This window comes from Tachysurus fulvidraco, chromosome 9 (genome assembly GCF_022655615.1).
Source record: "Tachysurus fulvidraco isolate hzauxx_2018 chromosome 9, HZAU_PFXX_2.0, whole genome shotgun sequence".
NCBI classification, from domain to species: Eukaryota; Metazoa; Chordata; class Actinopteri; order Siluriformes; family Bagridae; genus Tachysurus; species Tachysurus fulvidraco.
Window position 1 is genome coordinate 16,931,502 of NC_062526.1, and position 26,500 is coordinate 16,958,001.

Genomic DNA, 26,500 nt, shown 5'->3' on the forward strand with positions numbered 1-26,500 from the left:
AAAACCAAGTAAAACGTACTTAAAGAAGCCAGGCAATCTATGCGCATGCGTTCCTGGTTGCGATTGTGGCGCAGAGGCAGAGGAGTGCAACGGAAAATCGTCTTGAAGACTGATGTGATTATTACACGGTAAGTTAATTAAATATTTGTCTATTGGTCAATTTAGCTACCTTTGCAGAAAATTATAGAACTATTAAGACTGGTGGCTAAAGAGTTAAGGCGCCAAGTGTTAATAGTTAACATAGTTAAGTTTGCTAAAAAAACCGATTTGCACAAACATCTGTTATTAGCAAAATGCATCTGTGTCGAAAGGTAGGGTCTGGTCTGGTCTGGTCTTGGGGCGCAAACCGTTGATTTTAGAAAGCACTTTGAAACGGTGAGTGTAAATAGTCTAATATATAAATATCTTTCTGACAATAAATGATTACCCTAAAACCGATGTTAGTTAATTGTTGATAAGTTGACTTAGTGTAAATGTGTTGATTGATGCTAGTTTTTTCTTCTTCTCATTTTCTGTCCGTTCACAGTAACATGAGCTATTTCTGACCTGACAGAAATAGCTCATGTTACTATGAGTATTTTGCTGGCATAATTTTTTTTTCCTGTCGGTTCATATAAGCGTGTATGCATGTACATGTGCTTGTCGCTAACGCTAGCATATGTCTCAGGAGATTTTTCTGTCGGGTCATATAAGCGTGTATGCATGTACATGTGCTTGTCGCTAACGCTAGCATATGTCTCAGGTGATTTTTCTGTCGGGTCATATAAGCGTGTATGCACGTACATGTGCTTGTCGCTAACACTAGCATATGTCTCAGGTGATTTTGTTGTCGGTGCATATAAGCGTGTATGCATGTACACGTGCTTTTCGCTAAGGCTAGCATATGTCTCAGGTAAAAAAAATGTTCGTCGGTGCATATAAGCGTGTATGCATGTACATGTGCTTGTCGCTAATGCTAGCATATGTCTCGGGTGTATAAAAATAACCGTTCAAAAATGTGCTTCTTAAAGTTTCTCTTATTATTATTTGTTTGCTTCTAATAGCAACTTAAACTGCTTAAAATATGTAGTCATTTGCATATGTTCATTAACGTTTTACAGTGAAAGTGATGGAAAAACATGGAAGCTACAGCAGAACTGTACCACTTCCTTGCCTACATCAAGATTGTCTGTGCACATTTAACTAAATTGATGCACTTAAGTTCCACTTTTCTAAGATTCTTTATGGGGTCAGAATTGTATCGTTATTCTGAATAAATACACTATGATACACAAATAAATATAAAGAGTTTCACAAATATTTTTACAAATTTCACAAAAAGAAATGAAATTCACAAATAAATAAAATGGGATTTGCAAATAAAAAAATATTTATAAATTGTATTTATTTGCGAATTGCTTCCTGCTCATTTGTGAATCGCGTTCTGTGCATTTGTGAATCACTGCACGCATTTGTGGATTGCGTTCTGTGCATTTGTGGATTTGAAACATTTCTAACGTCAAGACGTGCACAAGAATCCACAAATAGGTGGACTCCGCCCACCGTCTACTCCAGCCAATCGGACAACGGTCTCGTGGCGCTGACCAATCGTGGCACGGTCTACCTCAAACCAATCACGTTCTGATTTACTCGCACTATCACAGTGTAATATGTACTGCAAAATACGATTTAAAAAAACAAATAAAAAACATTTGTCGCAGATTCGAGCCCAATCTGGTAACCCTGTATGGATTGTAGCCAGCACTAAGGGTTAGTTCAATTCTGCTTTCTTTGGAAACGATTTCAGCATCATCAATGGGTCCAGGGGTAGTGTGAAGAGCGAGTAAATCAGAACGTGATTGGCTGGAGTAGACGGTGGGCGGAGTCCACCTATTTGTGGATTCTTGCACGTCTTGACGTTAGAAATGTTTCAATCCACAAATGCACAGAACGCGATTCACAAATGCGTGCAGTGATTCACAAATGAGCAGGAAGCAATTCGCAAATAAATACAATTTATAATTTTTTTTTATTTGCAAATCCCATTTTATTTATTTGTGAATTTCATTTCTTTTTGTGAAATTTGTAAAAATATTTGTGAAACTCTTTATATTTATTTGTGGATCATAGTGTATTTATTCAGAATAACGAAACAATTCTGACCCCATATTCTTCTTGTTGAAGAATGTATTTTCCTCGAAACACTGTATTGTTAACATTGTGAACTTGAGTACATTGTAGTGTTACCTGTTTTTTGTGAACAAAAAAAAATGTATTATTGTTTAATTTCTTATTAAATTAATAGATAAAATCTCATTTAAGTAGTGTAATTTCTAAAGTAGTTTCTAAACTAAAGTAGTTTAGTTCAACGGGTTCCTTCACAAATTTCTAGTAATGTCAACTAATTCAGGTTAAGAGTGTACACTGTTTTCTCATATTGATAAAATTGATAAACATTTGATGCATTTTAATCATGAGAAACAGAGATTATACGTTCTATTGAACCTATACAATAGTGATGCAGTGTATGTGTTCAGGCAAATCTACCTAACTGATTAACATTTCTTACCATTCAAGTTCATTTTTGTATTTGCTAATTGTTTTTTTAAGTGAGAAAGTCCACAAAAGACTTGTTAAGCTAAAGTTGTACTGAACTGTTTCACATAGTTTGTCCATTGGTTTGATCATTTCTTTAATAAAAGTACTCAAGGAAAATGTCTGTCTGTGTTTTTTTTTTTTTTTTTATTGAAGACATCAGTTATGATGCATCACAAATTATGTTAGATAATGTTTAAAGAACATTTAAAGTAAAGGTTACTCAGGATAACTAAAAAGGATAACTAGGCCTCTTGTGTAAAAAAATGCAATAAATCATCATATATTTATAAGCATTACTTAAGTAACAAACAAAAAGTCAATAAAATTAACTGGGAATTCCCAAGTAAACTTAACAATTAAAAACTTAAAAATGTCTAATTAAACTTAATTATGTTTAGGCTTTTACTTGGCAAATATTTGTACATTTACTAGCCTTTTCTGAGTGAAAAAACTTTCCAAGCTTTTTTCAAGTAAATCCCACTCCAAATTTTTTACAGTGTAGAACAAAAAAGGAAAAAAATTATGTGTATAAAAAACATGACAAAAATCATGTTACTTGAAGACATTTCTATTATATGTGAAACAATATACAAAATGTTATACCTGCAATATCAATTTCTAGATAAACAAGGATGGATTTTTTTATTTTTTAGATACATATCAAGTATCTAGATCTCCAATTTAAATTTCTTTCAGTTATTATAGTTTATTTAGGCTTTTATCTTGGGTAAAATGCAGATTTTCCAACTATGAAGGATATGAAGCCATTCAAAACCGTTATGACAGTAAGAGCGTAGTGTTAGGTGGAGTAGCTCTACAGTAGAGTAGAAAGTATTCTAAAATATTATATTGATATTTCATACTCTAAACTCTATAAGTATCAGACAGATGCACAGAAACACTCTAAAGGACAGAAGACTTCAGAAATAATGACAGTGCAGTAAGCAGTGATAAGCTACTGTAAAGTTAATCAGGCTACAACACCTAGTGGAGGTTCAGGTTTTTTATAAGATTGACATACTTCTTTTGGTTATTTATCTTTTTATTAGGACCAAAAGACTAGCAGGTAATGCAAAAGATTCTCCTAAACGTGTGTTCTTATTAACATCACGTCAGTCTATTGTTATTTCTGTGTACTGTAGCTTTTGGTTGAGTTTTTCCTCTAAGCTACAGGTTACAGTACATTTCTTCCCAGTATTTGTTAGTTCGGTCTGCAACAAGGATTCACTCTGCTGCTTCAATAAATCTTTTTTCCAGTAAGGTGTGAGATTTATTTTCCTTTTTTTTTTTTCATGTCCCATCAGTTAACCAGTAATTAACTGCTACAGTGATTAAATCTCTTCAGTCCGATTCAAGCCCTGCATTACTCATTACTTAAGTTTATAAGACCACATCATATATCAACACACTCACAAAAAATATAAAAAAAAAATATTTCATGCACAAAAATCACGAGTCGTATGTATTGAATAACTAATTTTAGAATTGACTTTAAGAATCTTAGTGGTTAGAACGGTGGCTTAATGGTTAGCACGTTCGCCTCACACCTCCGCCTTGTGTGTGTGGAGTTTGCATGTTCTCCCCGTGCCTCTGGGGTTTCCTCCTGGTACTCCGTTTTCCTCCCCCGGTCCAAAGACATGCATGGTAGGTTGATTGGCATCTCTGGAAAATTGTCCGTAGTGTGTGAGTGAATAAGAGTATGTGTGTGCCCTGCGATGGGTTGGCACTCCGTCCTGGGTGTATCCTGCCTTGATGCCCGATGACGCCTGAGATAGGCACAGGCTCCCCGTGACCCGAGAAGTTCGGATAAGCAGTAGAAAATGAGTGAGTGAGACTTTAAGAATATTTGATATTTTATCAATTAAATATATATATTCATATATTCAAATATTCTTGATTGGTCTGGTATTTACAGTATATGCACCACAGTCCAGAAGGATATGTACAACTGTTTCTGGGTGTCCACATTCAACACCATTACGTTTCAGGTTTCTCTGTTTTGTGCAGACTTTGTTTTAATGCTGAATGCCCAATACGCATTCATACTGTAGGTGACAATAACATTTTTTCTTATTTCTGCATTTAATTCTCTCTGCAACGACATATTCCTGAACAAATATATAGCTTTAATTTCATTGTCTCATAACCCCTGTTTTAGTCACTGACACCTTTCTGGTGATTTCAAATCTTTTCTTTATCCAGATGGTCATCCTCCTCATTCCCCTTTACACCAACCCAGCACCCAAAGAAGTTTATCATTATTCCTGATTTCCTGATTATTTTGTTCACAAAAAACTCTGTGTGACTTCCTGTAATTCATCTTGTCTTTCTGATTGGGGACTGAAGATGTTCTAGAGCAACTGAACCAGAGGAGGGGACTAACAATACTTGAGGGAGAATTGATGATCATCTCAGGTGATTCATCCTCAGGCCTGGAGAGCGATCTCTGTGGACAACTTGCTGATCTCCCCTTCGATCACACACAGGCCACCAAAGTGCTTGATTTGTCACTGTTCTCTGCTGACACAATTCGACCTCTTCAGATGTTCCAAAATAACCTCCCACATCACCCACCTGCTGCACTCCCTTCACTGGCTTCCTGTAGCTGCACGCATCAGATTCCAAGCACTGATGCTGGCCTACAAAGCCAAAAATGGACAACCTCCATCTTACATATCAGATCAGTATCAGGATGGATTCATTCATAGAGACTTTAAAAGGACTTCTTTAAATCACTTTGGATAAAGTCTTCCGCCAGATGACCAAAATGCAAATGTAAATGTTTTTTAATGAAGGTGTCTGATTAGATTATTAGATTAATAACAACTCTCCACTGAACATCGACAGATCACCTGTAGAGATTGTCAAGAGTCAATACCTAGTGGAGAATTTTACCTGGTCACTCAACACCAGCTCCATCACCAATAAAGCCCAGCAGTGTCTCTACTTCTTATGAAAGCTGAGATAAGCCCATCTTCCTCCCTCAGTCCTGACTACGTTCTACAGAAGGACCATTGAGAGCATTCTGAGCAGCTGCATCACTGTCTGGTTTGGGAACTGCACTATCTCAGGTCACAAGACCCTGCAGCAGATAGTGAGGACAGCTGAGAAGATCATTGGAGTTTCTCTTCCCTCTATCATGTACATTTAAACAACACACTGCATCTGCAAGGCCTTTTGTCTTTTGTCTTGCACTGTTTGCACAGATGCACTTTATGTGGCGAGGACTAATTACTAAGTCTTTAGCTCTGTCTTTGTTTCATGTAGCACCATGGTCCTGGAGAAACGTTGTCTCTGTGTCCTGCAACAGGTTGAAATGACAATAAAAGCTTCTTGACTTGATTTGACTTGAACAGGGGTTGGTTTTGGGATTGAGCTTGTTCTGACATTTACCTTAGAATCTGGATTGAGGCAGTCTGTAATTTCTCACACAGGTTTTACTTTTAGGAGATTTTAATATTAAACATATTAAACTTTTAGGAGATTTTAATATTAAACATAAGACATGGGGATACAGTTAATAGATTTGATTACTTCTGCATACAAAAATTTTCTTTCCCATTGGACAATTTACATGTTCTATTTAACCTACAGCGTAGTGTGTTGAATTGTGACTAATGACTTTATTCAGTATAAGAGTTGTTTTTTTATACACTCACTCGTCTCACTTATTTTCTACCGCTTATTCGAACCTCTCGGGTCATGAGGAGCATGAGGAGCGTCTCATGCGTCATAGGGCATCAAGGCAGGATACACCCTGGACGGAGTGCCAACCCATCGCAGGGCACACACACAAACTCTCATTCACTCATACAATCACACACTACGGACAATTTTTCCAGAGATGCCAATCAACCTACCATACATGTCTTTGGACTGGGGAGGAAAGCGGAGTACACGGAGGAAACCCCCGAGGCAGGGGGAGAACATGCAAACTCCACACACACAAGGCGGAGGCGGGAATCGAACCACCAACCCTGGAGGTGTGAGGCGAACGTGCTACCCACTAAGCCACCGTGCCCCAGTTTTTTATACACTTCTTATCTTAATAGAATTCAGTGAACCATAAACTATTTTAAGATCTTTACAGAAAGACCCAGTGGAGGATGTAATAGACATTAATTTAGCTTTATGTACTACAAAGTTAAAAGTAAAAGTACTGAGATAAGATAAAAAAAAACTTAATGTTATAAACTCAGTGTAAGTATAAATGCAGCTGCTGAATTCAGTTAATAGAGATTTTGTGATAATATATTCAATTTTGAAGTTCTTTAAATATTATATGATGTTCTATTGATATTCTGTGGTTACTATAAACCCTATTAATAATGTATTCACATTGTGTTGGTTTCATCAGTAAAACAGTTTGAGTTGTTTTGATTGTTTAGATTCTCCTGAGAGTGACGTAACACCACATTAAACCCCACTGGACTCCATAAATACAAAAAATCTAAACAAACCCAAACACATAGAAGATAGATGACATGAATCTGAATGTTGTACATATGGACTTTACCTTAATAAACATACTGACATGTTTTAGGAGGAAAAATAAAACCAGTGCATTTGTACATTAGAGCTAGCTGAAATTCTGCACAGACTCACAGACTGTACTGTAGTGATGGATTCAGGACAACTGGCATGTTTTTGGAGAACAAAAGTATCTGGTACATTCAATATGTGGAATAAATAAATAACTCAGACTGTATTGGTTCACGGTCATCTGGTCATTGTCCAGGATCTGACCACTGAGGGCTGAAAGCTTCAGGCGTGAGGCTCTTGCCTCAAAGTGAGGGGCAATATTCTGCTTCAGTTCACCAATGGTGGTACTTGGCAGCACATTCACAAGCTGCGTTGTTCCACTTATTGTTCTGTGCAGTTTTGTTGAGTTAAAATCTTGTCTACATGTCAAGTGAATAATTGTATAAATTGTTTAAAACTGAAAAATGTTTAACTTGTTTAAAACAAATTTCTCCCACTGAATATGACACAACCAGCACAAACATTAAAGCTTTCACACACTGCATTTTACTGCGGTTTCAAGACACAGACTCACACAGGTACTCCTCATGAAGACCAGATCTCTGAGTGCTTCGTTACTGGCTGCTTAGGGGAAGTCCTGTGTGTTTACTGTAGTGATGGATTCAGGACAACTGGCATGTTTTTGGAGAACAAAAGTTTCTGGAACATTCAATATGTGGAATAAATGTATACATCTCCACTTAATTATAATAATAATATTATAAAATCTGCAGTTAAATGACACAGATCTGGGAAATGTACTTGCTTCATCTTGAAATGCATAATAGATCAAAGAAATTACATTTGTGTGAAAATTTCTGCTCTATTTTACACCAAACACTCACTCAAGTTTACAATTGTAGCTGACAAAGAACTGTAAGAGTCTTTTAGTGTCCAGCAGATGTCAGTGTGTGATTGAGTGTGTGTGTGTGTGTGTGTGTGTGTGTGTGTGTGTGTGTGTGTGTGTGTGTGTGTGTGTGTGTGTGTGTCTCAGATAGAGAGAGAGAGAGAGAGAGATGAAAGCAAAATATTTCTGATCAATTAACTGATTTTATGTCATTTGTGATTGTCATATTTATATTTGTTTGATTTATCATTATTACAAGAAACAAGTAACTGTGTCTTTATGTGCTGACCAAGACAAAATAATATATTCTATAAATTGTGTACATTCCTAAATGTTCAATAAAACTTCTTTCACTAATCACAAAATCTCATAATGGGGTCATGTATATATTATTGTTATTATTATTTTTATTTGAATTTATCAGTAAGAAAATACACCAAAAAGCAAGAGTACAATATTTAAGTTACAGCATTTTCCACTTAAAATCAAAAGTATGTTTTGGTCTTATTACTAAACAACAAGGTAGATTATTATGTATATTATAAAGATGGTTATACAGGTGTCATTAAATAATAAATAATAACAATAAATAAATCAATAAATAAATTTGACTATAAGATCATTTTCTACGTGTGTGTTTAAAGCGTCTGCAGAAGTGTGTCAGGAAGGAGAATTAAATAGGTGTCCAGATGTGATTACTTGGGGGTTAAATATGAGAATGAGCTGACTGTATCTGAATCAGTCATGCAACATACACAGTACTTTTACTAATATTATTATCATTATTATTTTAATATTTTGTTCTGTGGTGTTAAATAGGACAAAAATTATGTCCACGTGTTTTTGTCTCATTAGCCTCCACGAAGACGGAGGGTCATAAAAATGGTACTTTCTGGACCAATGCCATAATCCTGCAGTTTATTGCCACATTGGAGCTGTTGGCCATTGTAGATCAGCCGCTGCTGGTCCACTGGTGTTCGCTCTTTCTGGTAGATATTCATCATCAACTGATCAACGGTCTCTTAATCAGTGATGTTGTACGTCCTCATCTGTCCCTTCTCATTCTTCACAAACACCTGAAAGGGCATGGGGCTTGTGGAGATCAGGAGCATCACGGTGGATCCTGAACTCAGACTGTATTGGCTCACGGTCATCTGGTCATTGTCCAGGATCTGACCACTGAGGGCTGAAAGCTTCAGGCGTGAGGCTCTTGCCCCAAAGTGAGGGGCAATATGCTGCTTCAGTTCACCAATGGTGGTACTTGGCAGGACATTCACAAGCTGCATTGTTCCACTTATGTCTTTGATGATGAGTTCCATTGTTTTCCCCTGTTGATGACCTGTGTGTAAAATAAAATATATTCTAATATTCTACTTGACATATCATCAATAAGCCAGAAATATAGTTTCATGATCTTTTTACTGAAGCTATGAGACAAATGTAAATAACAAGTAATGGAAGATTATTAGCACTGTTTAGCATTGCACAAATAGTTCTATATTTTTATGTATGCATTTAAAATAATAATAATTATTGTTATGTTAAGTCTTTACTTTTTATTAGATTAGAATTAGATTTATCAACATTAAACAGAAGAAACAGAACACACTCCAAGCATCTATACAACCTATAAAATAACTATTTTGGTATATAAAACCATTAAATTAATAATAAATTATTATTGAACACACAAATAAAAGTCAGTCAGCTTTACTGTCTTTTACTTTGTGTTAGTGACTTGTCTAAATTTGTCTAAAAAATACATATTTAACATTTTTAGAATTTCTATTTATTTTTTCAAGTACACATAATTTAAGATATTAAGAATAACCTACCTTTGAGTAAATGATGCACTTATCTGTGCTCTGTTTCCTTTTTCAGAACCTAACCCAACTGAGGCTCATTTCCAGAGAGGACCGCAATCTAATAGCAGGCATCAGATCCACAGTCACGCCCCTTATCTACAAGTTAACCAATGGGAGATATAGATGAGCTAGCAGAATGAAATTAGACCCCGCCCCTTTGGCTAGGATTTGTTTTCAGCTTCATAGTCACTTTCTGTTTCCATTCAGCATCCTTATGTAAGTAAAACCTTTGAAAATAAAAAAAAACTCTGGAAAGTTTCCTGTGCTTTGGTGCAGGAATTAAAAGTTTCAGTTTAGGGGAAAATAAATGAATTATAATTGGAATGACGTGAGTAAATTGAAGGCTCGAGAAAGTCAGCTAATCTCCTCGTGCCACACCTTCTGGAATGTTCCACATACAGTATATAAATATACTACACACATATGTATATACTGGTGATTTTTTTCAGATAATTATATATATTTAGTTTATTATGTGGTGCTGGACTTATATTACTAGTATTACTTGGTGTACTGAAGTTATCTGACAATTATCTGCTTTAAAAATCGGGGCAGTTTGTTGCTTATGTTCACCCATTGTGGCATTTGGGTTCAGGTTCATGTCCACGTTTCCCCACTCAGGACATTGATGATGAGCTTCATCATATCCACTTCTTAATGACCTGTGTTTTCAATTTTGAAATGTTGAAATGTTTTAAATTTTGTACTGAAGTTACAAGGACAATAACAGCATAATGCTTTTATGCATGAATGCATAAATCATCACAATAAGTTTTTATGAGACAGAAACAATGTTGTTTTAAATGGTGTGTTTTTGGTGGTGATCCTGAGGTCTAATATATACCGCTATAACAACATTTTTAGGTAAGTTTCTTAAAAACTCTGTCAGAGCAAACAAATAGGATATTTTTATTATGTTAAGCCTTCATGTCTATTAATTCTTTCCTACGTCAACATTTTGTAGACAATTCTCATCAAAGCAACAATATCAGGCAATAGCAGGTAGCTTAGCAACTAGCAAGTCAGCTAACATAAGTGATAAGTCAAATGATGATGATTATCTGCTCAAAACAGAGATTAGTGTGGTCAGTGTTATAGATTTAACCAAGTACAGTGTGTGTATATTTACTGATCTAAAGCCGACACTGCTATAAACTCATTTAAATTTAAACTCTTCACAGTGTGAGCAGCCAAGATGACTTTACTTAACTCTGTAAACATGAAATGCACTGGCAGTTGAGAAGACTACCCCAAGTTTCGAGTTGATAATGCAAGTTTAGTTTTTTGTTTCAGTTGTTGGCAGGAAAATTACATGTTAGAACTTCAAGGGTGGCTCCTGGTTTAGTTCACCTATTCTTAAAAACATTCTTCATGTTAATGACTCATTTATTGTCAGGTAGTCTTTCACAGGTGTGTCAGTCCAAGCTTTTTGTTTATATAAAACAATACATTTATTGTTAATGTAATATGTTAATATAGCCAGAAATATTGTTAAGACATGTTAATGTTTGCTCATATAGACCAATATAAACATGTAGCTATGTTCTATATTTTAATTAAAACATCACTATGAATATGTACTGTTTGTTAAAATTCAATTCAGCTTGATTTATTTTATTTTTATTTGTATGGCACTTTTGACAATCAACAGAATCTGCAAACAGTTTTACAGAAATTCCGATTCAGAAAAAAATTCAAAATTCCTGAGATTTCTGTTTGTTAAACTTGTGGTGATTAAACTTTTACTTACTAGGACACATTGGTATGTCTTATTATTCTGTACTTACTGTTAGTTTCATGTCACTGAGTAATAAACCTGGACTTTATAAGGTTTCTAGATAAAGAAAATAAAGTATATGTAAACTAATGTAAGAGTGTAACTAGTTATAACTATAATGGAACATATTGCTATAATATGTAATGTAATAATACAATCTTATATTACATAAATATATAAGTTATAATCAGCTTATTAACATTACTATTCTAATTTTATAACTAATATCTATCTTGTGTCACTGCCAGAGCTTTACAAAAAAAAATCAAGGCAAAGCAATTCAGACATTTTAATAAATATATGTATTTAAATTGAAATTAAATTAATTCACTTACAAGACCCATAACAAAATAAACTATCACACTTAATTTAATCTTTTATAGTATTACAGCAAGTAATTAACATAAAAATAAAAAAAATATATATATTAAATTAAATTATTTCTACTATGTGCTAATTAAATATTCTAAACGCAAAAATGTAACTGTTGAAGCAAGCAAATGTAATATAATTGAATGAATATTGGAAATACTGGAATAAGAAAGAATACTGCAGAAAATGACTGAAAAAAAAACTATCCGAAAATGAGAATAAATTTAGTGCAATTAGAAAGTAACAGACATTACAAAAGGAATCACATTAAATTATTTTTTAGGCTAAAATGATCTCCAAGTGTTTCTGTCCCATCAGCCTCCACGTAGACGGAGGGTCATATGAATGGTGCTTCCAGAAACAATGCCGTAATCCTGCAGCTTCCTGCCAGATTCGAGCTGTCGACCGCTGTAGATCAGCCGCTGCTGGTCCTCTGGTGCTCCTCCATTTTGGCGTACCTTTTTCATCAACTGATCAACAGTTTCATCGTCAGTGATGTCATATGTCTTCATCTGTCCCTTCTCATTCTTCACAAACACTTGAAGTGGCACGGGAGTCATGGAGATCAGCAGCATCACCGTGGCCCCTGAACTCAGACCATAACTGCTCACAGTCTCCTGGTCATTGTCCAGCTGCACGACACACCCATTGGTGACAGAAAGCTTCAGCCGTGAAGGTCTTGCATTAAAGATTTGGGCGACTTTTTGCTTGAGTGCACCAATCGTGTCACCTGGATTCACTTGCACGGTCTTTGTTTCCCCACTCAGGACTTTGATGATGAGCTCCATAATATCCTCTTTTTAATGATCTTTGCAAAAAAAAAAAAAATTAGTATTATTTAAAGAACTTTTTGCACTTAAGTTACAAGGCTAATGAAAGCTTATGAGCACCAATCATATGATTATAACACTAACCACATGAATTAATTACCAGATCCCCAACTATATAAATTTGAAATTAGTGTATTTTGAACATGGAAGTAATGAAACATGTAACTAGATCAATCAAGTCAAGTGACTGTGGATGTAAAATGTCTGCCAGCAGAGTTTACAGCTATATCATGTACATTTGGGGCTGGAACACGAATGGTACAAGTTTATACTTTTTATCACCTTTAGCGTGAACGTTGTATATATGATGTGGCTCTAAAAGATAATTACACTTAAATGATGTACCATAGATATGTTATGGTGCATTAAATCTATATTTCCAATTGGAGTTTTATATACAATCAGAAGATAACCACATCACCCAGTGACAAGGAAAGCTACAGTTACTGAAAAGGAACAAAAGACACTTTTGATATTAATGATAGTTATAACCTTCTATTACATTTTTTACCTTCAGCTCACCAAACATTCAGAAAACTTTTTCTTTCATATTTTAACACTGATCATTTTCCATCTTAATAAGTTTATTCAGCTGCTCGCATTGTGAAGCGCGCATATTATTTAAAAGTACAATATTTGAAACCAAGTTAAACTTACCTCCTTTACAGGTGATGTATTTGTCCTCAAATGTCTTTTTCTCTTTACGTCCTCGAGCATCAGATACAAACCCAGACAACGCTCCCTACAGCTGACAGCGGGTCCTAATATAGTCTAACAGACACGCCCATTATCAGCATGACGACCAATGGGAGATGATCGCGTGCACATGTCTCTAACCAATAGGAGAGAAGCACAGCCCGCCCTCCGTTAGGTTTTGCTTTCCGAGGTTTAATGCAGATTCTCACTTTCGATTTCCGGACATCATCAGAGGCAGAAACATAAACAAAACACTTTCTGTTATTCATTAACTGGACGTTTCTTTGTACCTCAGACTGAACTAAATAATAAATGTTATTTTCACTATTTATGTACACAAAAAGGCATTAAAACGGTTTTAATCTTCATTTTTGAATATAATAAAAGTTATCCACTTTTTGTTTACAGCAACAACAACAACAACAATAATAATAATAATAATAATAATCTTAATAATAATAATAATAATAATAATAATAATAATAATAATAATATCCAGCCCTGCATAGACATGATTAAAAAGGGAATCATATAGTTGCGTGTTAGTGTACTAACTATATTTAAATGAAAACATCACTAATATCTGAATACATGTATTTTTGTTATTATATGTACATTATACATGAAAATCTGACCCCTAGCAGCACTTCAGCTGGAGTTTGCATGTTCTCCCCGTGCCTCGGGGGTTCCCTCCGGGTACTCCGGTTTCCTCCCCCGGTCCAAAGACATGCATGGTAGGTTAATTGGCATCTCTGGAAAATTGTCCGTAGTGTGTGAATGAGAGAGTGTGTGTGTGCCCTGCGATGGGTTGGCACTCCGTCCAGGGTGTATCCTGCCTGTAGGCACAGGCTCCCCATGACCCGAGAAGTTCGGATAAAGCGGTAGAAAATGAATGAATGAACTTTAGATGGATCAATTTGAAAATATTAATCAGAAGTCTAGGCTAGGACAACATGTACTCTGGAGTATAAATTTCAGGAAAAGAAAAGGAAAAGCTCTATGGCTGGAATGAAAAGGTGACATTATTATGTAATTTCCTTCAGTATCTTTTTTTGTTTTTTATTATAATTATTATTATTATTATTATTATTATTATTATTATTATTATTATTATTATTATTATTATTATTATTATTATTATTATTATTATGTGTTTTTTGACATAAATTGTGCTAAGGTCATTTACAAATAAACCCCACTGATCAACTCCACATTCACCATGTACCTGACCTGTATACAGCAATCACTAAAACTTAATCAGTGATCATGTGTGTTAATGTATAGAGCAGTAAGATTAAGTAGGAACATGTTTATTGGAACAGTTTGTCTCACTGGATATTTTTGATCTCAGAGCTCTGAGTGCTTCAGCATGGTGGTTCGCTCCTCTGTCTTCGGAAGAGGGATGTTTCCTATTGGAGAAGAAAGGAAAGTGTTTGTTTTGAATTATTTCTGCCAGCAGCACAGTTGGTTTCTGCTTTGTGTATTTTACAGGTGTGCAGGAGAAAGGAAAGTGAAATTAGGTGTAAAGGTAACGGTGACGTGAAGGGAAATTCCAGTTTAAACGATCCACGCAACACATTCCTGAGCTGGGACTGTTATTGCACAATAGAGAAGGTGCCAGTAGGTGGCTTCAGAAAGGAAATCAAAACACAACACCAGGAAATAAAGGCTCTGTTTCATTTGTCTAGAAATTCCAAGATTAGATTATTAAGTCAGCACTTAAATAATTAAGATTTAACTTACAATTTTCACCTCTTTGTATTTGGATATTTTATCATCATCTTGTTTATAACTCCTAAATCTTTCCAGACTTTTTCTGATATTTCTCTTTGCTAAGCACATAAAGCTCTGATGTGAGATAAATAATTTTAGCATAAGAGAACATATGGGTTGAATATGAACCTGTGTGTGTGTGTGTGTGTGTGTGTGTGTGTGTGTGTGTGTGTGTGTGTGTGTGTGTGTGTGTGTGTGTGTGATTGAGTTTAGTTTACCGACCTGGAGGTGCTACAAAATATTCCTCCTCTGTGATTCTGGAGAGTCGAAGAAGTTCCTCTGAGCAGTTTCCCTCAGTTACTGTGTTTTCTCTCAGATACAAAGATCTAAGACACAAAGACAAACTCTCCTGGATCTGTGCCTTATCATACTTATTGCAAAATAATACTATAATAATAACAACAATTTTTTATTTATTTAAAACATACTGATATTGAGCCATGACATGAATCTGAATCAATGTAACTTTCCAAGGAAATCTCTTTTACTGACACACACTTTTTTAAATTTGTTGTTATTGCTTGGTGCCTGAAAAAGTGTATTTCAATATATTTGATTAAGAATATAACACACACACACACACACACACACACACACACACACACACACACACACACACACACACACACACACACACACACACACACACATGCACATCTGTCCTTTCGAACAGAATCCATTGGTTTCACACCGTCTGTGTCAACAACATGGAGCTGATCCAGACACTGAACACCTTCCTGGCTGCCAAAGTCTACAAGAGCAAGTCTCTCCAACTTATCCACAAGGTCCAGAGAGACTTTAGTAGGCTGTAGAACAAAACAGGAAAAAAATAGCTTTACCAAAAGTGCCATGACAAAAATCATGTTATCTGAAGACATTTCTCTTATATGTGAAACAAAATACAAAATGTTATACCTACAATATCAATGATCTCTAGATAAACAAGGATGGATTTTTAAAAATTTTCTTCATATTTCTTTAGATACATATCAAGTATCTAGAGATACTATTTAAATTTCCTTCAGTTATTATAGTTTATTTTGGCTTTTATCTTAGGTAAAATCCAGATTTTCCAACTATGAAGGATATGGAGCCATTCAAAACCGTTACGACAGTAAGAGGGTAGTGTTAGTTGGAGTAGCTCTACGGTAAAGTAGAAAGTATTTAAACATATTATATTGATATTTCATACTCTAAACTCTACAAGTATCAGAGAGATGCAACGAAACGCTTCAGGAATAATGACAGTGCAGTAAGCAGTGGTAAGCTAAAGGTAATCAGGCTACAACACCTAGTGGAGGTTCAGGTTTTTTATAAGATTGATATACTTCTTTTGGCTATTTATCTTTTTCTTAGAACCAAAAGACTAGCAGGTAACGCAAAAGATTCTCCTAAACTTGTGTTCTTATTAAAATCAAGTCAGTCTATTGTTATTTCTGTGTAGCTTTTGCTCGAGTTTTTCTGCTAAGCTACAGGTTACATTTCTTCCCAGTATTTGTTAGTTCGGTCTGCAACAAGGATTCACTCTGCTGCTTCAGTAAAGCTTTTTTTACAGTAAGGTATGAGATATCTTTTTTTTCATGTCCCATCAGTTAACCAGTAATTAATTGCTACAGTGATTAAATCTCTTCAGTCCGATTCAAGCCCTGAATTATTCGCCCTTGAGCAAGGCCCTCGACCCTCCCTGCTCCAGGGGCTCTGTATCATAGCTGCCCCTGCACGCTGACCCCAACCTCCTCAGTTGGGTATGTGAAGAAAAGAATTCCACTGTGCTGTAATGTATATGTGGTGATAATAAAGGCTTCTATGCCCCATTCTATTAAGTTTATAAGACCACATCATATATCAACACACTTACAAAAATATTTAAAAAAATATTTCATGCACAAAAATCACAAGTCATATGTATTGAATAACTAATTTTGGAACTGACTTTAAGAATATTTGATATTTTATCAATTAAATATATACATATTCATATATTCAAATATTCTTGATTGGTCTGGTACTGTATTTATATGCACCACAGTCCAGAAGGATATGTACAACTGTTTATGGGTGTCCACATTCAACACCGTTACGTTTCAGGTTTCTCTGTTTTGTGCAGACTTTGTTTTAATGCTGAATGCCCAATATGCATTCATACGTAACAATAAAATTTTTTCTTATTTCTGCATTTAATTCTCTCTACAATGACATATTCCTGAACAAGTATATACCTTTAATTGCATTATCTCATGACCTCTGTTTTATTCACTGACACCTTTCTGGTGATTTCAGATGGTCATCCTCCTCATTCCCCTTTAGACCAACCCAGCACCCAAAAAAGTTTATCATTATTCCTGATTATTTTGTTCACAACAAACTCTGTGTGACTTCCTGTAATTCATCTTGCCTTTCTGATTGGGGACTGAAGATGTTCTAGAGCAGATTCTGGGGTTCAGTGACTTGCTCAGGGGCACCTCAGCTGTGGCCAGCCCAAGACTCGAACTCCCAAGCTTAGGGTTAGGAGTAAGACTCTCTAGCCATTAGTCCCTCCACCCCCCCCCCCCCCTGTAATTTGTGATTTTATATTAATTTTATTTTATTTGTCATTATTACCAGAAACAAGTAACTGTGTCTTTATGTGCTGACCAAAACAAAAAATAACATATTCTAAAAATTGTGTACGTTCCTAAATGTTCAATAAAAAACTTCTGATACAGGTGTCATTAAATAATGACTTCTGATACAGGTGTCATTAAATAATAAATAATAACAATAAATAAATCAATAAATAAATTTGACCATTAAATAGGACAAAAATGATGTCCAGGTGTTTTTTTGTCTCATCAGCCTCCACGCAGACGGAGGGTCATATAAATGGTACTGTTGGTCCATTGGTTTCTGGACCAATGCCATAATCCTGCAGTTTATTGCCACACTGGAGCTGTTGGCCATTGTAGATCAGCCGCTGCTGGTCCACTGGTGTTCGCTCCCTCTGGTAGATATTCGTCATCAACTGATCAACGGTTACTTCATCAGTTATGTCGTATGTTCTCATCTGTCCCTTCTTATTCTTCACAAACACCTGAAAGGGCACGGGGCTTGTGGAGATCAGGAGCATCACGGTGGATCCTGAACTCAGACTGTATTGGCTCACGGTCATCTGGTCTTTGTCCAGGATCTGACCACTGAGGGCTGAAAGCTTCAGGCGTGAGGCTCTTGCCACAAAGTGAGGGGCAATATGCTGCTTCAGTTCACCAATGGTGGTACTTGGCAGCACATTCACAAGCTGCGCTGTCTTTGATGATGAGTTCCATTGTTTTCCCCTATTGATGACCTGTGTGTAAAATAAAATATATTATAATATTCTACTTGACATATCATCAATAAGCCTGAAATATAGTTTCATGATCTTTTTACTGAAGCTATGAGACAGATGCAAATAACAAGTAATGGAAGATTATTAGCACTGTTTAGCATTGCACAAATAGTTCTATATTTTTATGTATGCATTTAAAATAATAATAATTATTGTGATGTTAAGCTAAGTCTTTACTTTTTATTAGATTAGAATTAGATTTATCAACATTAAACAGAAGAAACAGAACACTCTCCAAGCATCTATACAACCTATAAAATTATTTTAATATAACTATTTTGTTCTATAAAACCATTAAATTAATAATAAATTATTATTGAACACACAAATAAAAGTCAGTCAGCTTTACTGTCTTTTACTTTGCATTAGTGACTTGTCTAAATTTGTCTAAAAAATACATATTTAACATTTGTAGAATTTCTATTTATTTTTCAAGTACACATAATTTAAGATATTAAGAATAACATGCCTTTGAGTAAATGATGCACTTATGTGCTCTGTTTCCTTTTTCAGAACCAAACCCAACTGAGGCTCATTTCCAGAGAGGACCGCAATCTAATAGCAGGGATCAGATCCACAGTCACGCCCCTTATCTACAAGTTAACCAATGGGAGATATAGATGAGCTAGCAGAATGAAATTAGACCCCGTCCCTTTGGCTAGGATTTGTTTTCAGCTTCATAGTCACTTTCTGTTTCCATTCAGCATCCTTATGTAAGTAAAACCTTTGAAAATAAAAAAAAATTCCGGAAAGTTTCCTGTGCTTTGGTGCAGGAATTAAAAGTTTCAGTTTAAGGGAAAATAAATTAATTATAATTGGAATGACGTGAGTAAAGTGAAGGCTCGAGGAAAGTCAGCTAATCTCCTCGTACCACACCTTCTGGAATGTTCCACATACAGTATATAAATATACTACACACAAATGTATATACTGGTGATTTTTTTTCAGATAATTATATGTATTTAGTTTATTACTGTACGTGGTGCTGGACTTATATTACTAGTATTACTTGGTGTACTGAAGTTATCTGACAATTTCAGCTGTTTTTATGGGTGGGGTTTACATTTACATTTACATTTACAGCATTTGGCAGATGCCCTTATCCAGAGCGACATACATAAGTGCTTAAATCTCTAACATTGAATACATTAATGCTTGTTCACTAGGTTACATACTTAAGATAACATGAGTTTAAAACATTTGTTCAAAGTTAATGAAAAAGTGTCAAAGTTTTTTTTTTTTATTTAATTAAATTAAATTTTTTTTAGTATTTAAATTCAAAAGATAAGGAAAGAAGTGCTAGTTGAAGTGTTTCCTGAATAAGTAGATCTTCAACCGCCGCTTGAAAATAGCCAGTGACTCAGCTGTCCGGACCTCTAGGGAAAGTTCATTCCACCACCTTGGTGCCAGAACAGAGAAGAGTCTTGTAGTATACTTGCCTCTTACCCTGAGAGATGGTGGAACCAGTCGAGCAGTGCTGGTAGATCGGAGGTTGCGAGGTGCAGTGCGCGGAATGATGAGGGCTTTGAGGTAAGAGGGAGCTGGTCCATTTTTGGCTTTGTAGGCCAGCATCAGTGTTTTGAATCGGATGCGTGCAGCTACTGTAAGCCAGTGGAGGGATCGCAGCAGCGGGGTGGTATGCGAGAACTTTGGCAGGTTGGACGGATTGCATTCATAGGTAGACCTGCCAGCAGTGCGTTGCAGTAATCCAGTCTAGAAATGATAAGAGACTGAACAAGTACCTGAGCAGTCTGTGTGGACAAAAATGGCCGAATCCTTCTAATGTTGTATAGAAGAAACCGACATGAGCGAGTCACATTAGCAACATGAGAGGAAAAGGACAGTTGATTGTCCATGGTTACCCCAAGGTTGCGAGCTGTGGCTGAAGGGGAGATCATATCGTTGTGCAAGGATATAGCAAGATCGTGACCTGGGGATGAATCACCTGGGATGAACAGCAGTTCAGTTTTGCTAGGATTGAGCTTTAACTGATGAGCAGTCATCCATGATGAAATTTCTGCCAGACATGCTGAGATCCGGTCAGAAGCTGTGGCATCTGAGGGTGGGAAAGAGAAGATAAGTTGTGTATCATCAGCATAGCAGTGGTAAGAGAACCCATGTGATGAAATAACTTCCCCAAGAGAGTGAGTATACAGGGAGAAAAGAAGAGGACCAAGTACTGAGCCCTGTGGGACGCCAGTGGAGAGTCTGCGTGGAGCAGATGTCACTCCCCTCCATGTTACCTGATATGAGCGTCCTTCCAGGTAGGAGGCAAACCATTCCCAAGCTGATCCGCAAACCCCTGACTCTTGAGGGTGGATAAGAGAGTCTTGTGGTTGACTGTATCAAACGCTGCTGAAAGGTCAAGGAGGATAAGGACGGATGACAGTTTGGCTGATCTAGCAGTATGTAGCTTCTCAGAGACATCCAAAAGGGCTGTCTCTGTAGAGTGAGCTGCTTTAAAGCCAGATTGGTTGGGATCTTGGAGGTTGTTCTGTGAGAGATAGACAGACAGTTGATTATAGACAATGCGTTCAAGAATTTTTGAAAGAAATGAGAGAAGTGATACCGGTCTGTAGTTACTGATGTCTGATGGATCCAGAGCAGGTTTCTTTAGGATGGGAATAACCCTTGCTCTCTTGAAAGTAGTTGGTACCTGACCAGATGCTATGGATCTATTGACGATAGTGGAAATGAAGGGCAAGAGGTCTTGTGAGATGGTCTGGAGCATAGTGTTAGGGAGTGGATCCAATGGGCAGGTGGTAGGATTGCAGGACTGGATGAGTTGTAAAATCTCTTCTGCTGCCACAGTTGAGAAATGTGACAACGAAGGTGTAGGGGAATGCATACTCTGAGATGTAAGTGCAGTCGGGGCTGAAGTGAAGGTCCGGCAGATTTCCTCAATCTTCTCCTGGTAGAAAGAAGCAAAGTCTACTGCAGTCAGGGAGGATGAAGAAGGTGGAGCCGGGGGGTTGAGCAGAGAAGAGATGATGTTGTGGAATTTTTGAGGGTCATGTGAGGAAGCTTCAAGCTTTTCCTTGTAGAAGGAAGTCTTGGCAGAAGTCACATCTGAGGAGAACTTGACAAGAAGTGTTCTGTAAAAATCAAGATCTGCATCAAGTTATGATTTCTTCCACTTTCTCTCTGATGATCTTAGCTCTCTTCGATTGTTGCGCAGCACATCTGAAAGCCAAGGAGCAGAAGAAGAAGTTTTCTTGGGTTTAGTGAACATAGGGCAGAGGAAGTCCATTGTTGAGGAAAGAGATGAGAGGAAAGAATCTGTGGCTGAGTCCAAGGGTAGTGAGGAAAAAGACTCGGTATCAGGAAGGGAAGAAAGAGTGCCAGAAGCTACAGATGAAGGGGAGACAGAGTGAAGGTTGCGGCGAGTAAGAGCAAGGGGGTGAGAGGTAGTTTTAGGTAGGATAGGTAGAGTGATGGTGAAGGATACCAGGTGATGATCAGAGACGTGTAGTGGGGTAGCAGTCACGTCTGTAGCTGGAGAAGGATGGGTGAAAACCAGGTCCAGGACATTGCCTCCTTTGTGTGTGGGGATGTAGCTGTTGAGTGTGAGGGAGAAAGAGTCAATAAGAGACAGGAGGGAAGAAGAATGTAGCTTGTCAGAGGGGAGGTTGAAGTCACCAAGCACTGTCAGTGGGGAGCTATCAGAAGGGAAAGCACTAAGCAGTGAGTCCATTTCTTCCAGGAAGTCTCCTAGGTGACCAGGAGGGCGGTAGACAACAATGATAACAAGGTTGATAGGAGAGGTAACGGAAATGGCATGGAATTCAAAAGAAGAGATGGTTAAATGAGAGAAGAGTAGAGGTGTAAAGCACCATTTCTTTGACAACAATAAACCTGTACCACCACCCCTGTTTCTCAAGGTGAGTGAGAGAAAGCATAGGCAGAGGATAAAGCAGCTGCTGTAGCAGTGTTCTGTGGGGATATCCAGGTTTCTGTTAGAGCAAGAAAATCAAAGGAGTAATGGGAAGTTAAAGCAGAGATAAAATCAGCTTTCTTTACAGCAGACTGACAATTCCAGAACCCACCTACCACTACTGTTTGAGACTTACACAACAGAGGAGGGTAGATGAGGTTACTGGGATTGTGACCTCTGCTCTGTGGATGAGAGCGTCTGCGAGAGTAGGCCTTGAGTACAGAGATGGGTTTAATGCACATATTTGTAGTCAAACAAGTGTGAGAATTAGAGTATGGTAGAATATATCAAACAGTACTAGACACTAATGTTAGAGAGAGATTCTGACAAACCTCTACAGACGCTAGCGTCTGTAGCGGAGAACCTTCAATTTAAATAGGTATGTCCTGCCACCAATTCACACCTTAAGGGAGACTGAAACTGCTCCTGATTAATCAGCTGAGAGAACAACAAAGACCAACACTATAAAAATCAACAATGGTATAGAATATAACACAATTCAAATCACACTACTCTAGAACAAAGTGAGTTAAGCAGATAGTATACAAAAGACAGGAACCTACTTTACCAGAAGACAATATAATCAAATGTAGAGAGTTAAAGCACACTTTGTTTGTTGATTCCAGGCTGCTCTCTTTTGTTACAGATATCGATTTTGTCTATTTAAACGAGTGTTAAACTCCTTTAACCAGGACCTAAACACCTTCTTTTATTCAGATGGTTTATTTATACTCCCACATCCCAGGCTCCGTTTCCATTTCAGAGAAATCCATTATAACTGGGACTTTGTGAAGAAAGTGAATCTCTATGGCGCTCGTGATGATCATCACAGTGGATCCTGAACTCGGACCTCGTTCTCATACCATCTTCTGGTCATGATCCAGCTGTAGGTTTCATCCACTGGTAAAAGAAAGCTTCAGCTGTGAAGGTTTTGCTTTAAAAATTGGGGCAGTTTGTTGCTTATGTTCACCAATTGTGGCAGTTGGGTTCACGTTTCCCCACTCAGGACATTGATGATGAGCTTCATCATATCCACTTCTTAATGACCTGTGTTTTCAATTTTGAAATGTTGAAATTAAATTTTAAATTTTGTACTGAAGTTACAAGGACAATAACAGCATAATGCTTTTATGCATGAATACATAAATCATCACAATAAGTTTTTATGAGACAGAAACAATGTTGTTTTAAATGGTGTGTTTTTGGTGGTGATACTGAGGTCTAATATATATCGCTATAACAACATTTTTAGGTAAGTTTCTTAAAAACTATGTCAGAGCAAACAAATAGGATATTTTTATTATGTTAAGCCTTGATGTCTATTAATTCTTTCCTACGTCAACATTTTGTAGACAATTCTCATCAAAGCTACAATATCAGGCAATAGCAGGTAGCTTAGCAACTAGCAAGTCAGCTAACATAAGTGATAAGTCAAATGATGATGATTATCTGCTCAAAACAGTGATTAGTGTGGTCAGTGTTATAGATTTAACCAAGTACAGTGTGTGTATATTTACTGATCTAAAGCCGACACTGCTATAAACTCATTTAAATTTAAACTCTTCACAGTGTGAGGAGCCAAGTTGACTTGACTTAACTCTGTAAACATGAAATGCACTGGCAGTTGAGAAGACTACACCAAGTTTCGAGTTGATAAAGCAAGTTTCCTGTTGTAAGCAGGAAAATTACATGTTGCAACATCAAGGTTGGCTCCTGGTTTATTTAGTGTCAGTCCAAGCTTTTGGTTTATATAAAACAATACATTTATTGTTAATGTAATATGTTAATATAGCCACAAATTGTTAAGACATTTTAATGTTTGCTCATATAGACCAATATAAACATGTAGCTGGGTTCTATATTTTAATTAAAACATCACTATGAATATGTACTGTTGTTAAAATTCAATTCAGCTTGATTTATTTTATTTTTATTTGTATGGCACTTTTGACAATCAACAGAATCTGCAAACAGTTTTACAGAAATTCCGATTCAGAAAAAAATTCAAAATTCCTGAGATTTCTGTTTGTTAAACTTGTGGTGATTAAACTTTTACTTACTAGGACACATTGGTATGTCTTATTATTCTGTACTTACTGTTAGTTTCATGTCACTGAGTAATAAACCTGGACTTTATAAGGTTTCTAGATAAAGAAAATAAAGTATATGTAAACTAATGTAAGAGTGTAACTAGTTATAACTATAATGGAACATATTGCTATAATATGTAATGTAATAATATAATCTTATATTACATAAATATATAAGTTATAATCAGCTTATTAACATTACTATTCTAATTTTATAACTAATATCTATCTTGTGTCACTGCCAGAGCTTTAACAAAAAAAATCAAGGCAAAGCAATTCAGACATTTTAATAAATATAGGTATTTAAATTGAAAATAAATTAATTCACTTACAAGACCCATAACAAAATAAACTATCACACTTAATTTAATCTTTTATAGTATTACAGCAAGTAATTAACAATTTAAAATCAGTTATTGTATCACATTTTACTGTAATCCTTTAACAGCCGAGTGTTTGCCCAGATAGCAATTACACAAAAATTAAAAAATATATATATTTTTTTTACATTATTCTTAAATTATTTCTACTATGTGCTAATTAAATATTCCAAACGCAAAAATGTAACTGTTGAAGCAAGCAAATGTAATACAATTGAATGAATATTGGAAAGTTGGATACTGGAATAAGAAAGAATACTGCAGAAAAAAATTATCTGAAAAGGAGAACCAATTTAGTGCAATTAGAAAGTAACAGACATTACAAAAGGAATCACATTAAATTTTTTTTAGGCTAAAATGATCTCCAAGTGTTTCTGTCCCATCAGCCTCCACGCAAACGGAGGGTCATATGAATGGTGCTTCCAGAAACAATGCCGTAATCCTGCAGCTTCCTGCCAGATTCGAGCTGTCGACCGCTGTAGATCAGCCGCTGCTGGTCCTCTGGTGCTCCTCCATTTTGGTGAACCTTTTTCATCAACTGATCAACAGTTTCATCGTCAGTGATGTCATATGTCTTCATCTGTCCCTTCTCATTCTTCACAAACACCTGAAGCGGCACGGGAGTCATGGAGATCAGCAGCATCACCGTGGCCCCTGAACTCAGACCATAACTGCTCACAGTCTCCTGGTCATTGTCCAGCTGCACGACACACCCATTGGTGACAGAAAGCTTCAGCCGTGAAGGTCTTGCATTAAAGATTTGGGCAACTTTTTGCTTGAGTGCACCAATCGTGTCACCTGGATTCACTTGCACGGTCTTTGTTTCCCCACTCAGGACTTTGATGATGAGCTCCATAATATCTTCTTTTTAATGATCTTTGCAAAAAAAAAAAAAAAAAAAACAGATTAGTGTCATTGGGGTCAGAGTGCAGGGGCAGCTATGATACAGCGCCCCTGGAGAAGGGAGGGTTGAGGGCCTTGCTTGAACCCCGATCCTCTGATCAACAACCCAGAGCCTTAACCAGTTGAGCCACCACACTCTAAAAAACGATTCGTTGGCTGAACAACCATTACTTATAAAAATAAATAAACTAAACACAAATATCAAAGTAATTTTAACTTTTCAACCTCTACTTAGCATATATAGTGTCTGTAACATAAATATATAAGTTACAAGGTGAACCTAAGTGTATGCCTAAATATAATGAAAAAACATAAGTCACGTCAACTAGTATTAAAATTGTATCAAAAGTAATTACATCTTAAGTAATTATATGTTATAAGTATTATAACATAATATTTTAAGTATATGACTGGGCCACGTGATATGCAAATCTGGAAAAAACTGGATCCATCTGGTGATGCACATGTGAAGACGGTGGGAAGAGGTAAGCTTAACTTTCTATAAACTAAGCAAAATATTTGATTTTGAGGTTTTGACATTAATAAACACTTGTATGTAGTGTTAGGTGAA

At 36.3% G+C, this 26,500-nt stretch overlaps 4 protein-coding genes and 2 pseudogenes across 5 annotated transcripts in view; all 6 read right to left on the reverse strand.

The window, feature by feature from the left end:
* Positions 1-26,500, reverse strand: part of LOC113638685 (polyubiquitin-like) — a 51,133-nt gene that overhangs the window by 22,813 nt on the left and 1,820 nt on the right. The gene's annotated exons all lie outside the window — the stretch shown is intronic.
* Positions 1-26,500, reverse strand: part of LOC113638717 (polyubiquitin-like) — a 58,906-nt gene that overhangs the window by 11,699 nt on the left and 20,707 nt on the right. The gene's annotated exons all lie outside the window — the stretch shown is intronic.
* On the reverse strand, positions 8,331-9,927 carry LOC125145426 (annotated as a pseudogene).
* On the reverse strand, positions 11,415-13,590 carry LOC113638697 (polyubiquitin-like). Its single transcript, XM_027140121.2, has 2 exons — positions 13,447-13,590; positions 11,415-12,767 (listed from the first exon to the last, which is right to left on the reverse strand). The coding sequence occupies exon 2, from the start codon at positions 12,745-12,747 to the stop codon at positions 12,274-12,276; it is 474 nt and encodes a 157-aa protein (XP_026995922.1). The 5' UTR covers positions 12,748-12,767; positions 13,447-13,590; the 3' UTR covers positions 11,415-12,273.
* On the reverse strand, positions 17,036-24,152 carry LOC125145427 (annotated as a pseudogene).
* LOC125145425 (polyubiquitin-like) overlaps positions 24,471-26,500 on the reverse strand; it is a 30,298-nt gene continuing 28,268 nt past the window's right edge. For both annotated transcript variants that reach the window (XM_047818089.1, XM_047818088.1), the window contains exon 2: positions 24,471-25,902. In XM_047818089.1, the coding sequence (XP_047674045.1) occupies positions 25,409-25,882 (474 nt within the window). In that variant the 5' untranslated portion in view covers positions 25,883-25,902 and the 3' untranslated portion in view covers positions 24,471-25,408. The remainder of the gene's footprint in view (positions 25,903-26,500) is intronic.